General features: G+C 52.8%; 1 protein-coding gene across 8 annotated transcripts in view; it reads right to left on the bottom strand.

The window, feature by feature from the left end:
- Nucleotides 1-201: 201 nt before the first annotated feature.
- Nucleotides 202-16,432, bottom strand: part of PFKFB3 (6-phosphofructo-2-kinase/fructose-2,6-biphosphatase 3) — a 76,741-nt gene continuing 60,510 nt past the window's right edge. For 6 of the 8 annotated variants that reach the window (XM_079107552.1, XM_079107553.1, XM_079107554.1 and 3 more), the window contains 11 exons: nt 14,284-14,408; nt 13,470-13,677; nt 13,006-13,152; nt 12,777-12,881; nt 10,812-10,941; nt 10,195-10,257; nt 10,008-10,072; nt 8,305-8,478; nt 6,714-6,736; nt 4,142-4,194; nt 202-2,832 (listed from right to left, as the gene is read on the bottom strand). In XM_079107552.1, the coding sequence (XP_078963678.1) occupies nt 4,152-4,194; nt 6,714-6,736; nt 8,305-8,478; nt 10,008-10,072; nt 10,195-10,257; nt 10,812-10,941; nt 12,777-12,881; nt 13,006-13,152; nt 13,470-13,677; nt 14,284-14,408 (1,083 nt within the window). In that variant the 3' untranslated portion in view covers nt 202-2,832; nt 4,142-4,151. The remainder of the gene's footprint in view (nt 2,833-4,141; nt 4,195-6,713; nt 6,737-8,304; nt 8,479-10,007; nt 10,073-10,194; nt 10,258-10,811; nt 10,942-12,776; nt 12,882-13,005; nt 13,153-13,469; nt 13,678-14,283; nt 14,409-16,432) is intronic. The other 2 variants (XM_079107559.1, XM_079107557.1) reach the window with 2 other exon arrangements.

Genomic DNA, 16,432 nt, shown 5'->3' with positions numbered 1-16,432 from the left:
TGGGTTCAATTCCCATGCTGCAAAAAAAAAAACCACCTCAGTTTAAAATTGACACATCTTCTTCCCCAAATATAGGAAGCAGATAGTTGGCATCTGAATGTCAGGTTTAAAGGAAGGTCAAGAGCCGAGAGGTCCACTGACCATGAGCCTCCAAGATTCTTCCTTCTCCCCAAAAAAACAATCCCACGTGCACTTCATCAGTGTATTTCAACCAGGTATTTTATTGATCTGGCAAATGCAAAATATACAAATTTTCAAAGGCATCCCCTGTTTAAAAGCTAGCACAGCTTCATTCCAGGTCATTAATTCAGACAAATATACAAAATATACAGAACACAGGAGTCGTAAGTCACACATAAGAGGCCCCCAAACCAGTTAACGATTAAACCCGATCTATACAGAATCTATTTTTAGGCTCCCTTATACATATTAAATAAATAAATAGCACATCTGCTATCAAAATAATAAAAAAATAAATTTCAAGTATTACAAACGAAAATATCATTGGTGTGGTTCAAACAGTTTTTCTTCTTCCCCAGAATGCTTTGCCCATGGTCGAAGGAGGGGGGAAACTTACCCAAAAAACAAATATGCAAAGTTAAAAAAATTGGTCCCAGTTTTGTTTCATTTTGTTTTCTTTTGGTGGGGGGTGGACAGGAGAAGCAGAGATTCCATGACTACATGTCAGATGCAACCACTAGCCGACGTCGCTTCCAAAGTCAGGCTACGGGCTTTCGAGTGAAGCAGAATTCTCCCTTCTCCAAGATCTCCCCTCCCCAACCCTACCCACGTGCACTCCCACCTACGCTCTCACCAAACTGAAGTCCTATGTTAGGCAAAGCCCTCTTCGTGTACGTATTGATACCGGGTCGTCAGGGGTGAGCTGGATACACCCTCCCCGAGCACCGACTGTATCAGATCATACAGAATAGGGTGGGGGTGGCATCTATAAGACCACCCTCAGGTGCAAAGCTGCAGGGCCCACAGGTCCCAAAATAAGACCAATCTAAACGTTTGTGCACATGCGTGTGCCACACACACAACCTGACGTGACTCAAGATACTGGGGCAAAAAAGGACCCCAAGTCTTACACTGGAAGGACTGTACATCTAGATAGTCTTGCTCTCTGGAAGACTGCCAGTTAAAAAGGGGTGGGGTGGGCAGGAAAGAATTGAAGGGTTAGGTGTGAAAAAACATGGAACTCAATCGTGCAGTATCTGAAGCGTGTCCCTGTGTCCCACTTAATCCCAGTTAGGGAAACGTGCAGTCCCTAAGGGCTCCTCTCAACGAACAAAGCAGCTCTTCTCTCCGCTCTCAGCTTCACGTGTCTACGTCCCCACCCTCACCCCAGGACCTGTTCCCTTGAAGGGCATGGTCCCAGGGTCCACAGCAGAAGGTGAGAAGAAAAGTGACCTTTGGCACCAGCTTTGAGACATCCTTAAAGGGTCATTTGGACAAACAGTACTGCTGAGTTTCCCAACAGTTTCTTCTGGGCATAAGATACCCTCTCCTACCCCATGTTTTGAGGCAATGAGGGAGGAGAAACTGACAGACAGAAACTACAGCTATCTAGAACCACATGTCCCATAAGCCCTGTTTTCAATCCCTGCAGTCACAGATGCCATTGAGGCAAGGCAAGGATGACATTTGATTTTCTGAAATCCCCAAGGTACCCAGAGTGGTGCCAGGCACACAGTAGACACCTGACAAAAATGTGCAGGTGTTCTCTTGGAGGAAGCAGCCTGGAATGGGCCTAGCTTGGGCCATCGACTCCACCCAGGGACACGGGAGGTGACGAGCGTCCAGGAGGAGGCTGGCTCTGCTCCATGCCATTGCACAGGGTCGGTCTTGCAATGATTCAAATGCTCCGAGCTTCCCCATCTCATGGGTCTGCCCGACTCCTCACATCTGGAGGCTCCAAGCCTCCGAGGGCCTAACGCCCCAGCTTTAAGTCCTGAAGAGGTGTGACTTTCAGGTCACCTGAAAACGTGCAAAAGCAAGCAGCTCCGGGAGAGCGATTCACTGGGGCACCTCCAGGTCCAGGTAGGGAACAGAGGGATCCCAGGGCCCCTGGGAGAGGAAGCCCTGCTCATCTGTTGCATTTTTGCCAAACACCTCCTTTTGCCAACACAGTCAGTCTGTCCTTGAACTCAGGGCTGGGGAGGCGAGTGAACATGAGGGAATTCCAAGCAAGTCGCTGCTCAGCTGACAGGCCAACATCAGCTCAGGGACTTTTCAGAAGTCCCCACTCAGTCTCTCTCTCCACGAGGCATTTCCCCAGGCCAAGATGCACAAAAGAGCAACGCGAGTTTTCAAAGATCTCTCAACCGTCAGCAGCTAGGATCTCGCCCTCCTTTAACTTCGGGATTCTCTGCCAGTCATATCTCCCCAGCTAAGAAAATGCGAGGCCAGGATCACAGAACAAAACAGCAGTGGGGGCCAGTGTCCCCGATCAGTGTCTCACCTCCTCCACTACTCACTGTCCTCCTCAAGCCTGGTGGAAGGACTTGAGGCCAGACACCCTGGGAGGCCAGACACCCTGGAAGGCCTGGGAGGGCAGAGCGCAGGGAGGTCCGCAGCTCGCAGCCTGAGCAGGGATCCACGTGGCTGCCGTCTTGGCCATCCCGGAACCGTGGGGTGCAGCTGCTCTCCAGCCAGCAGTCTCCCCTTCTCATCCACCCAGCCTGGTCCAGAAGTCCTGGGGATTGTTTTGGCCTCAGGTGGATGGGTGGGCACAAGCTAAGCTGCAGAAGTGGAAATGGAACGGAACCGGATGCATCTGCTTCAGTGCTCCCTGGAGGAGTCGGCGCCACCGCGGGGGCCTTTCATGTTCTGTTTTCAGGAGAAAGAGGGGCGGGGGAATTGGGATTTGTTGCCAACTGTGTTCCTCCAGGAGAAGGCTCAAAGCCATGCCAATGAGACTTCTTCTCCTCCCTCTGCCCCACACAAAGAACAGAACCCAAGAGAAGGATCATCACAAAACAGGTGGAAGAGTGCCCAGGTAGGTCCAGAGCATGACAGAAGATAACCCCAGCTCAAGAGCAATGGGGCAGACACAGACCAGGAGCCCACTTAGCACCAGGTTCCTGCTGGAAGGAGGTGAAGGAAGGTGGGACAGGAATGTGGCTCAGGACCCCAAAGCTCTAGTGCTCACTGCCCTTAGGAACCCAGGGCTGTCCTCTGCACCCACACAGGGACTCCCTGCTGGCCACGCCAGGCCAGGATGGGCTGGGGGCCCTGAAGCAGCACAGGCTTTGTCTCCTGACTCAGGCTTGAGCCCTGGTGTCTGGAATCTGGGCCTAGCACTCAAGAGGAGTGCACGGGTGGTTTAGTGGGATGGCTGGACATGGCAAGGAGGCCCAGGTGGGGAGCCAAGCAAAGGAGGCCCAGCCCTGATCAAAGTGACCCTAGGAGGAAGTGCTGTCCCCGAGGCATGAGCTGGTATCAAAACCTCCCTAAAAATATTCTTAAATTGGTTAGGGACACATGATCGCTGCCATTGCAAAGCAGGGGTCTCTCCCTGAACTCCCTGATCTACCCCTTGGAAAAAAAAAAGAAAAAGAAACAATTTTTATAGTATCCTTTCTGACTCTGAGTGTCTCCAACAGCACTGAGAAGTGAACAGAGCCCAGGCAGAAGGGGATGCAGGGATTGCCTCACATGCTCTCCCTGAGCGCCCCAGCTGGAGACAGCCCCAGAGAGGAGCCTCACAGGTCTGGGCAGCACCAGAACCTCCACCCAGGTCCTGGTAGGACTCAGGAGCCCAGGCAACTGGCACCCTCTGTGAGTGGCCTGGTCCTCATGCCTAGACAGCCCCAGCCAGGCTGTGGGACCTGAGGGTGAGGGGCTGTGGCTTTGCTCCACCCTGGCTTTCACATATGAAGACAACGCACTGACAACACTGAGTGCCACAAGGCGGATCACGTGGATGTCACTCGGTTATGGGGCCCCTGGCTCAGGACACACACAGGGAAGAAGACAGACCTCACACAATGGCACTGCTGGTAAGACCCTTGGATACTGACACATGAGCCACACACGCCACGATGGCCTTCTGCACACAGACCAAGATGCCCTACAGCTGAGATGCCATGACTTGGAGATGCAGGAGGGGACAAAGGGACATGCACCAGTCATTTACCTTTCCAAGGTTAGTAAGGAGAAAACTTTGAGAAAATGTGACAGACAGTTCGTCTTTCAAGCATAGTGGGGAAGAGAAAAAAAATTAAAAAGCCAGGTTGGAAAAGAAAAAAAAAATCTTTCAGTAGCATTTTTTCTAGACTGCATTTGAAATTTTAAAATAAAGAACACATCATGGATGCCAGGTGGTCTCTCCACCCCACATTGCTAGCACAGCCCCAGGAAGACACTGCAGAGCACAGGGTCTGGGCCACCATGCCAATTTTGCCAAGAAACTGTGATCACTGGCCCCATACCCCAGGGGCTCCCTTCCTCCCAAGTCTGAGCACCGTGGCTGCTCATGGGAAGAAATCCCACCAGCCTGGGGCAGAAAAAACAGGAGCACCAAAGTGCAGATTCAGACCCTGAGACCAAAAAGTGTCCACTGAGGTCCAGGGCACCAAGTTCCTCCCTGATAATAACAGTAGCCATTGTTCATCAGGCCCTGAATCTAAGTGTTATATCTATATTTCACTATTAAAACCCCTTATAAGCCAGGTACAGTGGCACACACCCGTAATCCCAGTAACTTGGGAGGCTGAAACAGGATTGGCAAGTTCAAGGCCAGCCTGGGCAACTAAGCAAGACTGTCTCACAATAAAAATGAAAAAGGGTTGGGAGTGTAGCTCAGTAGCAGACCACTCTTAGGTACAATCTCCAGTATCACCAAAAAATAAAAAAAATTAAAAAAAAAATTAAAAAAAACTCATAAAGTTCTTTCAATTTTACCAATGTATGAAGTTCAGGTCCCAGAATTGCTTTAATTTGTCCAGAGTTCTAATAACAGGAGCGGGCAGTGTAACCAAGATGCAAACCTGGCATCGTCAGACTCTAATAATAAATTTTGGTCACTGGGCCCAGATCAATTCCTAGAATTGATCCAAAATGTGGGGTCTGTGATCCAAGACATGGGATCACTCTCACAGGTAGGCTGGACTCTGCGACTTCAGGAGTGGAATTCTGACCACAGTCAATGGGTTGGGCTATATATTCTTACTGAACTAGAGGGATTCTAGCCCAGAGCACAACTGAATTCACCCCAGAGCCGGGCAAACTCAGCGTTAGCAGGGTGGGAGCATGGGCCTGCATGGCCCACTCCCAGTGGGAGACTTCTTTAAAAGGAACAGAGTGTGTGCAAGACCGTGGCCTCCGAGCCTAAAGGCAGGCTGTCATGTGAGAACCCTGGTCCTCCGGTAGCCCATGGGAATGCAGGCTTCAAAGGAGCAAAGGACACTGGACAATGGGGGTCTCTTGCTCTTAGAAGGTGGATGTTAAAGGACAGGCCACCATTAACCAAGCAAGCAGCTGCAAGTAAAGGCTCAGGGACCTAAACCAGAAACCCACAGTAGCTAGCAGTACCCCTCACACTGCAAGGACCAGAGACCTCAGAACAGAGGCAGGGGAAGTGTCCCAGCTGCTCCCAGCGGCTGGCAGAGAGGAAGACACCAGCCTTCAGAAAAGGAGGCCCATCTAAGTCCTGGTTCTGCTGCCGACCAGCTGGCTGGCCATGGGCGGGTCGCCTGACATCAGCCCTCATCTGTTCAGCAGGGGAGGAACCGCCCTGGCCACCTCCTAGGGTTATTTAAGGACTGGAGAGGCGGGATGGGCCACAGCGTTCTCTGTGAGCTGTACCGCCCTAGGAGGACATCTGACTGCGCTGCCACCACAGCCCAGGCGTGCTGCCAAGCCACTCCTGCTCCAGCCGACCCCCCCAGTCTCAGCATAAACGTATCAAGGTAACCTAATGAGTGCAGAGGGAACGAGGGAGAGGTGTTGCTGGGGTGGGACGGTGGCACAGTACGGTGGTGGCTATTAAAACTCTGCGACATGAAGGTCTCAGCACCTTCTGCAGCCGGGGCTCACGGGGCAGCGGAAACACTGCCTTCTCTCCCCAGCGGCTGCCAGAGCCCATGCTGAACCAGAAGTTCCAGCAGAGCACGAAGCAGAGAGGCACCCCATGCGTCTGATGTCAAAGCTGCGTGCGCCCAGTCCCGAGTGCAGCTTAGGGCTGACCCGGTTCTCCCAAGGGACAACGTGATCCCCAAGTACGGGGTCCATGCAGACCTCTCTGGAGCAGGGGGCTCCTGGGAGGGAGGGAGAGGAGGAGGGCTCCAGGCCAACCTGCCACACCCCGCCAGGTGTGTCCTCGTTTTGAAGATTAGGCTCTGGCTAAATTTTCCTTTCAGAATAAAAGGATGCTCCTCTGAGAGGGGAGAGGGCATAAAAGCCAACGGTAGCAGGCCTGGACCCAGCCTGCCACCAAACTGGCCCTCTAAGAGGGCACATGTCGCACACGGACGTGACAGCACGGGCCCATGAGGAGCCTCAGCCGGCCAGCATCCCTCTTGCGTCCCTGTCTACAATGTTCCTGAACTCCCTCCTCTCTCCTCCCTGCCCATCTCCTCCTCCCCCATGGAAGACTCCAGACTTCACAAAAAGTGTCTTTATCCTCAGGATTTTAACAGGCAGGCGGCCAAACTGGCAAGCAAGAAGGGAAGAGTAGAAGCAGCAGAATTATTCAGAGAAATACTTACAGACAGGCCTTCCCTAGCAAAGGCTGCAGGGAGAAAAAGGAGAGAGAGAGGGGGAGGGGGGTCAGTCAGGAGGCAGGACGCCATCTGGAGGGACGAGCCCTGGCAGACCCCCAACACCTGGCCCGGAGCCACTTCCAGGCAGCCCTGAGGATCTGGCCATCCTGAAGGACCGTCCTGTAAAAGCCAGGGCAGCTCTGAAGTGAGAGAGGACTGGGCCCCTGCCACGGTGACCTACATGACTGGGGTCAGTGCAGCTTGGGATGTCACCTGCCCCTGCTGATGAAGTCCCCTTGAGCATCTGAAAAAGCTACCTCTGCCACTTCCAAGTAAGTCCCACAGGATACCAGAATAAAAAGTCAAAGATACTCTTACTTCTGCTCAGTTTTCATTTAAACATCCTCAGATTTGAGACCTGAAAGGAATAGTTTTTTGAGGTCTCTCGCCCCCATTAGCAAAGCAAAGGAGACTGAGGTCAGGGCCATTAAAATCCACATTCATGCGAGTGGCAGAGCTAGAGCCAAAGCCAGGTCTACAGGCTCCCAGCCAGTCACTGTTGTCTCTCAGTATGTGCCTGACAACAGGTTAGAATGGGGAAAAAATCACCTTATCTGATCTGCCTTCTGTGGTAGTATTATTCCCCCATTATACAGATGGGAAAACTGAGGCCAGGGGGAGGTCAATGAACTGCAGGGTCCACAGCCCTCTCCCCACAGCACATCCCAGATACCAGGAGGCTGGAGGAAGCTCTGGGGAGGGCAGGAAGAGTTGGGGAGCTGCCAGGGCAGCCTGGCATGGAGGTCACAAACAAAGTCCATTGGAAACTCAGCCTATATTGATCTGTGAGAGGCCGAGCATAGGGACAGAGGTGGGGGACCCCTGGGGGGGCACCTAAACTGGAACCCAGAGATTTCTACATCTCACACATTTGCACAGCTTCTTGGCTACTTTTGAGGAAAGTACTGGTTTTCTGCAAACAGATCTTAGTGCCCAATAGACAAAACCTTCCAGCCTTTACTTTTCCCAGCGAGGGAAATCCACGTGGGTTGGGTTGGTTTGGGTTTGACCACCTGTGTGAGGAAGTGGCTCCTTCCTGGCAGTCCAGCCTGTGAGGACTGCCTGGTTCTAAGGGGACCACGCTGGCTCTGGGCAGAGGTCAGGCTCCAGGGCCTGCGGGACCCCAGCTCTTCTGTAATGGAGTGACAGCCAGGGGGACACTCAGTGAAACACTCAGCCATGGGTGGGACCAAAGAGATGCCCTCGGTCCACATGGACAGATTAGGACTGGGGGATGGACATCGACTCCACTTTAGAAACCACTGTCACCAAGGTGAACAGGACTCGTGCCTTTCGCTATTTCTTCTGCTCTGCCCAGTTCTGCCCAGTACAGATCACAACCTCAGAAGGACACGGGCAGTCACAGCTGTCAGCAAGGAAAGGTCTTCAGAGGGAGCTTCTTGTGTTCTCCCCCAACACACACACACACACACACACACACACACACTCACTCACAAACACAGCATACAACCCAGGTCTGGGGCCGCTGCCCTGGGCACGCTTTCCCCAAGGCAGGTAGGAAAGGGGAGTCACTGACTTGTCCGGGCAGCTGCGTGGGCACCTCCGGGGGCAGGCAGCTGGGCAGGGCAGCAGAAGTGGAAGCCACATGCTCCTCAAAGCTGTTGATGCGAGGCTTTTTGGTGGGTTCGGGGCTGGCTAGTGGGGTGACACTATTGCGTCTCATGAGCGGGTTAGGTCCCTTCTTTGCATCCTAAGCGAGACAAAGACAAAAGAGAGAAGGCGACAGTTACAGGGAGTGGAGGGAGGGAGATAAGCCACACAAAAGTCCCCTTGCTCCTGGGTGTTATGGACACAACCAGTTGGACCAAGTGAGTGGCGGTGGGCCGTGTTTCTGCCATGACCTCCGATCGGGGACAGGTGTGACTCCCTCCCACTCCTCCCCTGCATCATTCCAGAGGGCAGCCACGGGGCAACGTGCGCATAGTAGGGAGGGAATCATTACGATCACAGCAGAAGGAGGTCGAGAAAAGAACCTTGCCTCCAGCCCCCGCAGGGCCACCGAGGGGAACCCAAGAGAAAGACTTGGTCTGAGGCTCAAAGGAGAGGGAGAGGAAGGTGTCGGAGCCAGTTCCCTTCCCCCAGGGCCTGCGGTGCACAGGCACCTGGGGAACACTCATGAGCCACCCCTGCCTGAGGACCAGGCCTGGGGGCTTCCCAACCAGCCAGGAGACCAAAGTTAGGGAAAATCAGCATCAGGCAGAGTCTGCCACCAGGACCAGACGCCAGCCCTCCCTCCTCTCACAGGCCCTGGCCCAGCGCCTCAGCGCTGGGGTCTGTCTCTGTCACTGCACCACCCTGGTGCTCCCCAAGCCAGTGTTCTGAGACCCGGGGTCTGGAGCTGCAGGCCGCAGCCAGGCCAGACCTGTCCTCACAGGGCTAAGGCAAAGCAGCATCAGTGACCTTGTTCGGAGTGCAGGGGGCTGCAGAGGAGGCAACACAGCTGAGGGACATTGTCCTCTTTCACTTTACTCCACGTGAAGCTGGGCAGTAAACTGGATAACTGCTCATGTGCCCTTTATGCCAAACCCTGATGGCCAAGCTTCCTGGGAACCGGGAAGCCACCTGCTCTGGGGACTCCACAGACAGAAAGCCACGGTCAGTATAAGACTACACTAGCAAAGCACGGTATTTTGTCAGCCTGTAGAAAACAAATTCAAACTCACTTTCACAACGTCTCCTGAACAGACATCCAATCTACTCAGTGAGAGACTTGCCCAGAGTGACCCCCAAATCTCAGATCTCCCCAGGGTGGAAGACAGCAACAACCAAGCTCTGCGTCTCCTGAAAACCCTGCCTGCTGGCCGTTCCTCACTCTCCCACCTGAATTCCTGCTAGTTCTGCATCTGAGCACGTTCCGGTGACCGTGTCAGATGATGGACTGAGCCTGTTAGATAGGACTCTGGGACTTGAAAGCAGTTCTAGCTGCCAAAATAAGCCACAGCAACTGTGCTCGGGTGGTGTTTCAGAGGGGAGATGATACTCGCTCCTCCAGTCAAGTAGAAATGGGGAGAGACAGCATGGAAAGAAAGGAAAAGGAGAATAAACAGGTCCCCAGAAGCCACAGGAAAGACGGGGCAGGAGAACAGAGGTGCTGACTATGGGAGCCACCCAGGCCGAGGCCAGATGAGCTGCTCCAGCAGGAACCGCGTGGGGCCTTCCCCAGGGCCCCCCACATCCTGGCATGATGCAGGCATCATCCACCTAGAGACCTCCACTCACCTCTGACCTCTCCCGGTGTGTGCTCACTGACTCCACATTCAGGTAGATGGATTCCACACGGCAACCTGGGGGGCGAAGGGTGGGGAGAGGGCAGCTTCTGTTAAAGGGACAGTCCTGCCTATAGCTCCCGGGGGCCACCAGGAGACACAGACCCCAGAGGCAGTGCTTGGCAAGGGCTGCTACTCACCATAAGCGACAGGCGTCAGTTTCAGGACAGTGTGAAGAGGGCACTTCAGGTAGGGCATCTCTTCTGAAAAGAGAGACAGTCCCACAATTAGGTACAAGACCTGAGGCAACAGGAGGAACAGAGGGACAGCCATGGGCCCACACAGGACCCCCAGAAGCCAAACCAGGGCAGGGGCATCTTATCCCAATACACAGGGCATCCTGCCCAAGGCATGTGGCCCTAGGGAAAGACACCTAAACAAAAGAATCCGATAAAATAAACCCTAAACCCACTTTTTTTTTTTTAAAGCCATTTTCCAAACAATTCAAAATCCTTAGATTCACCTGAGATTCTCATTAGAGTTCTCTGAGCTCTTTGTTCTTTGACAGTAGGCTGATGAGAAGAGTTTCACCATCCCCCACCCACCCAAAGACCCTCCACCTTGTGGAGTTGAGGGTTTCCAGTAGGCTGTGTTTGAAGTGATGAACAGTGTTCCCCAGGGCCAGCAAGGTGGCTCTGTGGGGGGAGGACCCCGCAGCAGGCTGTGAGCCAGACCCCTGCACTGCAGCCACACGCATTCAAGGGCCAGTTTTCGTCCCTCTCCTTCCCAAGGCCATGACCTGCCCAATCGAACAAACCTGCACTCTTATCCAGGAAGTAGGCCAGCAAGCAGCGCAGGACAGCCTGGTGGCAAATGACCAGCACATTCTCCTGACGCTCCAGCTCCATGATCACAGGCTCCAGACGCTGGACCAGATCCTGGTAGGACTGAGTACAGAGAGATGGGACAACATGTTAGAGCAAAAGGCCCTTGGGAAGACCTTCCAGCATCACAGACCAGAGAGCTCAGGATTGGCCGCTCCATCCATGCGCCCATCCCCTGGGCGTTCAGCTCTGCAGGTGAACACAATAATCCTGAGGGGAACATAACCTGCCAGCTTCTCTGACACCTTCCTCTTCCTTCAGCTCTCCAGGAAGAGAGGGTCAGGGGTGGCTGAGAAAGGGCAGGCTGTACAACAGAATAATACTCAGCTATAACCAAGGAATGAATGACACGCAGACCAACATGGAGAACCTCAAACACTTATGTCGAGCAAAAGAAGCCAAGCACAAAAGCCCACATATACTGCATGACTCCACTTCTATGAAATGTCCAGAACAGCCAACTCCAGAGGCAGGAAACAGGTTTACAACTGCCAGGGGCAGGGGCTGGGGGAATCTGGAATGACCGCTAACAAGTCTGAGGTTTCCTTTTAGAGTGAGGGAAATGTTCTGGAATGAGTGGTGGTGGTGACATGGCACTGTGAAAATAGCCAGCCTTCTGCCTCCGGGGGTTCCACAACCAACTGCAGATTGAAAATATCCATGTGACGTACGTTTGCAGCTGGAAATGGTGGCACACACCTATAATCTCAATGACTCAGGAGGCTGAGGAAGGAGGATCACAAGTTCAAGGTCAGCCTCAGTAACTTAGCAAGACCCTGTCTCAAAATAAAATAAAAAAAGGGTTGGGGGTGTAGTTCAAGGGTAAAGCCCTTGCCTGGCACGTAGTGTTGGGTAAAAGTTGCATCTGACTGAATGAACATAGATTTTTTTTAATTCCCTAATGAACCGTTTAACAAATGCTTACATAGCACTTACATTATACTGGTATTGCTAGTCATCTAGAGATAATTTCAAGTACCTGGGAGGATGTGTGTAGATTATATGCAAGGAATATCTTAAGCATCTATCTATAGGGTTTGGTATCTTCATGGAGTCCTGAGCCAATTCCCTAAGGATACCAAGGGACAACTGTCCACTAAAACCCACTGACTCACATATTTTAACATGGTTAAAATCATGACTTCTGTGCCACATACATGTCATATCAACAAGCAAATGTAAAAGGAAGGAACAGGGTTGTGTCCCTAAAAAAAGACCTGCAACTCCTCACTCTGCCCCTGCTTCCTTTTCCTCCTCACCAGCATCCCTGCAAGCGAGGGCCAGCGTGAGACAAGAGGGCAGCATGGTGCCAGCTGGGGACTGAGGTATGACGAATGCTCGGAAGGGCATGGCCAGGAAGGGCACCCACTGGGTGTCCACACCAGGGCCTGGCCAAGCTCCCAGACACCACGGGTCTGCACGCTCCATGCCTGCTCCACACAGGTGCTGGCTGGTCACACAGGCGACCAGCTGTGGGCAGGGAAATGCCCTCTGCCAGCATTGGCTCGGGCGCCAGCGACATGAGATGACCTCCCAGAGCCTGGCCTGTCTGCTGTCTCAAGCCCTGGTGCGGAGTGAAGCTTGTCCCACGTCACTGCGTGTGGAGACAGACCCACACACCTCCCGCTTTCACTTATGGGAAAATACAACTGCACTTCTCTTAAGGCTGCGTACAAGGTTCCACTTAGCAAGGCTCAAGTCCAAGGTGGCAGAGGTAAGAATGAGTCTGCAGTGAAGAGTGAGGGGCTGGTGCCCAGAGAGGCTGGGACGGGGTCCACCTGGCCCCTCGGCCCTCTCTATGCCACCCCCACCTGCAGCACTCACCACCCGCCTGACCCTCTCACAGCAAATGCAAAGGCCCGCAGACTGACAGCCCGGGACAGGCGCCCCCGGCTCACCTCGCCTGTGGGGTAGCGGTAGTAGTACTTGTCCTGCTCCCGCAGCGCGTACTCCTCAGGGTAGGTGTCCCTGATCTCCTCGTAGGTCAGCTCCTCACACACGCCCTGACGGAAACACCTGCCGTCACTCCAGGGAACACGCCCACCGGGGCCACCCAAGGAGGCTCTGCGAGGACCTGGGGCAGCCTCCCCACCCCACCGCCACGGCCTCGCTGGCCCAGGGACGCACAGCATCGATCTCATTGAGCGCCTTCCACTGCTCGTAGGGGAGCTTCAGCGCCTCTGCCGTCTGGATGGTGCTCTTCAGCTGGCTGGTCCACACCCGGAGGTCCTTCAGGTTCTGCTCCTCCACAAACTTGCTCAGGGCGTTGGCAAACTGACAGACAACAGGCAAGAGAGGAAGGCGCAGTGACGCGGGCTCCCGCAGGATCCACGGTCCTGGCCACCCGCCGGCTGACAGGGACCCACCATGCTGAGGGTGTTCGACCCCACCCAACACGACCTCCTCAAAGCCAAGGAGACGCGGCTCTTCTCGCCCTATCCACGTCCACACTCAGCACCACATCTACACACCTGCACACACACACACACACACACACACACACACACACACAGAGTGCACAGTCCCTCCACCCCAGGACCCCAGCGCTCTCCCACTCGCGGGAGCCGGCCCCTGCCCGGTCCTCCTCCTACCTTCTTGCCCCGGCTGGACAGGCCCGAGTCCCCCCCAATCTTGCCCTGGAGGTTGAACTCGTTCTCGCCATGCCGGCACAGGTAGATGGTGCGGGGCTGCACGTGGATGTTCATCAGGTAGTAGACGATGCGGCTCTGGATGTGGTCCTGAACTCTGTTCACCAAGAACCTCCGGCCCACGTCGATCACTTTGATCAGTGACAAGTCCCTACAGAGACACGCCATTGAGGACCACCCCTCAGGCCTCCCTGGAGAGCCCTGCCAGCACACCCAGCCCCAGGCCTGGGCGGCCTTCCAGAAACTCACTCCCTGGGAAGACAGCAATGCGGGAGTAAACACTCCTTCAGGCCCAGACTCCATCTTCCCCTCTGGGAGCCAGAGAGGAAGAGCAAGGCCACCGTTCCCACAGTAGGGCCTGGCCAAGAAGCCGCTGGCCACCCAGAAGAGTGGACAGAAAAGCAAGAGAATAGAAAAGAAATGAAGGAACTCCCAGAGGACAGGAGCAAGATGGGGCTCAAGTGGGCTTCCCCTCCCCCACCTCTACAGCAGCTCAAAGTGTTCCTACTGATCATAATCAAGGACTTTTAAAAAGAAATTTTAATGATTTTATTTTCATTGGTACATTATCAATACTAGTAGGATTCATTATGCCACGTGTACATGCACAGAATTTTTCAAAGAGAGTTTATGGAAGTATTCAGGGGCAAATGTTTGTTGGGAAAAAAAAAAAAAAAAAAAAAAAAAAAAAAAAAAAAAAAAAAAAAAAAAAAACCCTAATTTAGGTAACCCAGAGACAGTCACCTCCTGGAATTACCTGTCACATTTATCAGGGTCCAGCGGCTGATAGCTGGCTTCGTAGCAACTGATTCTCTTCATGAAGTCGTCCATGGCTTCTGCCGAGTTGCAGTCTTTGTAATCCGGGCTGGAGATTTTAACTTCCTGTAATGCCACAAAGAGGCAGCTGATGAATCACGCTGGGAGGCTTTCTGCTCAGATTAAGCAGGATTTGGGGCTTTCAAAAGGGGAAAGCCCAGAAAGGCTCAGAATAAAGATTATCCTACCCAGCGTTTAAGAGAAAAAAAAGAAACTGAGGGTTGACTCAGAACCCCATGATTACATGGGGAGAAGGCCCAGGGGAGACAGAAACACTGGCTGCAAGGACAGACACAGGAAACCCACAGGGATCCCGTAATGAACACCTGAGAACAGACCACCGAGTCAGGATCCGTCCCGAAACTGAGTCACCGCCAGACAGCCTGGTCCTCAATTCAGCTGAATCCCACATAAGCACCTGTAATCTTCCCCACGCCAAGAGCAGGTCAGTGATTACAAAAGACACCTTAATAGTCACTAGAGATGGCCCTGACCTTGGGTGTGCTCATTCACCTGGACAGAGGCAGGAGCCACTTGTGGCTGATCTGTGATGAGCTGCTTGTCTAACTAGACCAGGGACCACGCCTCCCCAAGGGCTGCCCTTCTGGGTGAAGCTGTGCTCTCCTGTAACTGCACAGTAGGTCTGAGGAACCAGGCAGGTCTTAGGGAAATTCAGGAATTTTTAATGCCTGTGCTTCATTTCTCCCTGACAACCATCACAAGGAGACAGCTGCATTTCAAGGTTCCTTGTCAGTGAGCAGCTGGTGTTTCATGGTACAGACAGAAAGGGCTGGTGAGGCTACTGCCCAAGGACAGGAATGCACTTAACACCACTGGACTGTACACTTTAAACGGGCTAATGCAGTAACATGTATCACAGAGTAAAAAGTCAATCTAAGTTCACAAGCTCCTGGGCCTAACCTGCAAAGCTGCCTCGAGGTTTAATCAGAGCAAGAGGCTTCTGCACACAGAGGGTTGGGGAAATGACCAGCTGCGTTAATGCTAAAAGATAAAAGATAAACTGCCAGCTAAGCACGCTGGTGACGACTCACTGGGGAAAATGACTTCCCAGCTGCACTTGGCTTCGCTACCAAATGGAACAAGGAAAATCAAACCAAAGAAACAGCAAAGGCCTTTGTTCAGATTCTTGCAACTTCTGTTTCCTTGTGCTTTGAGCCTCTTCCTTTGGACCTACTGAAACTCATTTGAACTGGTTTTCCTCAATTCAAAGAGCTCTTCCTGAAATATGAACTCATTTCTTACAAATGCTTGTAAGTATTTCCTCTGCCTTGGAGAAAAGGACCAATATTAGAAGCTAAGGCATGTTTAGAATCCCCTTTACAAAATGCATATTTGTATCGGATGCAGAGGCACATGCCTGAAATCCCCAGGGGCTAGTGAGGCTAAGGCAGGAGGATGGCAAGTGTGAGGCCAGCCTTGACCACTTAGTGAGACACTGTCTCAAAATAAAGTAAAAAAGGGCTGAGGATCTAGCTCAGTCGTAGAACATCCCTGGGTTTAATCACCAGCACTACACACACCAAAAAAGACATACAGTTGTATACAGCAATACCACTGCACTCACTGTCCAAAAAGAACTGCTTTTCTTTACAAATACATAGTACTCTGATATGCTTAGGCTAGAAAGAAAATGATCTACAATATGAAAGGAGAAAGTCCTCATACAAACCATTCCTATGTACGAAATATCGCTATCAAGGGATAAAATAAAGAATTAATCCAATTATGTTGCCAAATACCCTCCAGCTCCCTTAGCACAATGGAGATGAAGTCTGTTAGATGCACTAGCAGGAGAGCAGCTTTATAACGCTCCTCCTTCCCGGCCCTGGGGACTCTGCCTTCAGGATGAGAAGTCCTAGAGACCTGTGCTTACACACAACCCTTCTCACCTACCAGGGACCTTCACAGCAGAGATCAGCACACTGCTTCCTGTCCCATCTGGAGGGGTGAGCTGCCCTTTATCCCAGATAGCCCTGCCAAGCTCCTGTCACCTGCAGAAACTGCTCCTGGTCTCCTCATCAATCTCTCATGACCCAAAGACTGTCCTGCCAACTCTCCTCAAGGACCCC

Source organism: Sciurus vulgaris (assembly GCF_902686455.1).
Source record: "Sciurus vulgaris genome assembly, chromosome: 12".
Lineage (NCBI taxonomy): Eukaryota > Metazoa > Chordata > Mammalia > Rodentia > Sciuridae > Sciurus > Sciurus vulgaris.
Note: the sequence above shows the minus strand (reverse complement) of the source record. Positions and strands in the feature narration are given on the sequence as shown.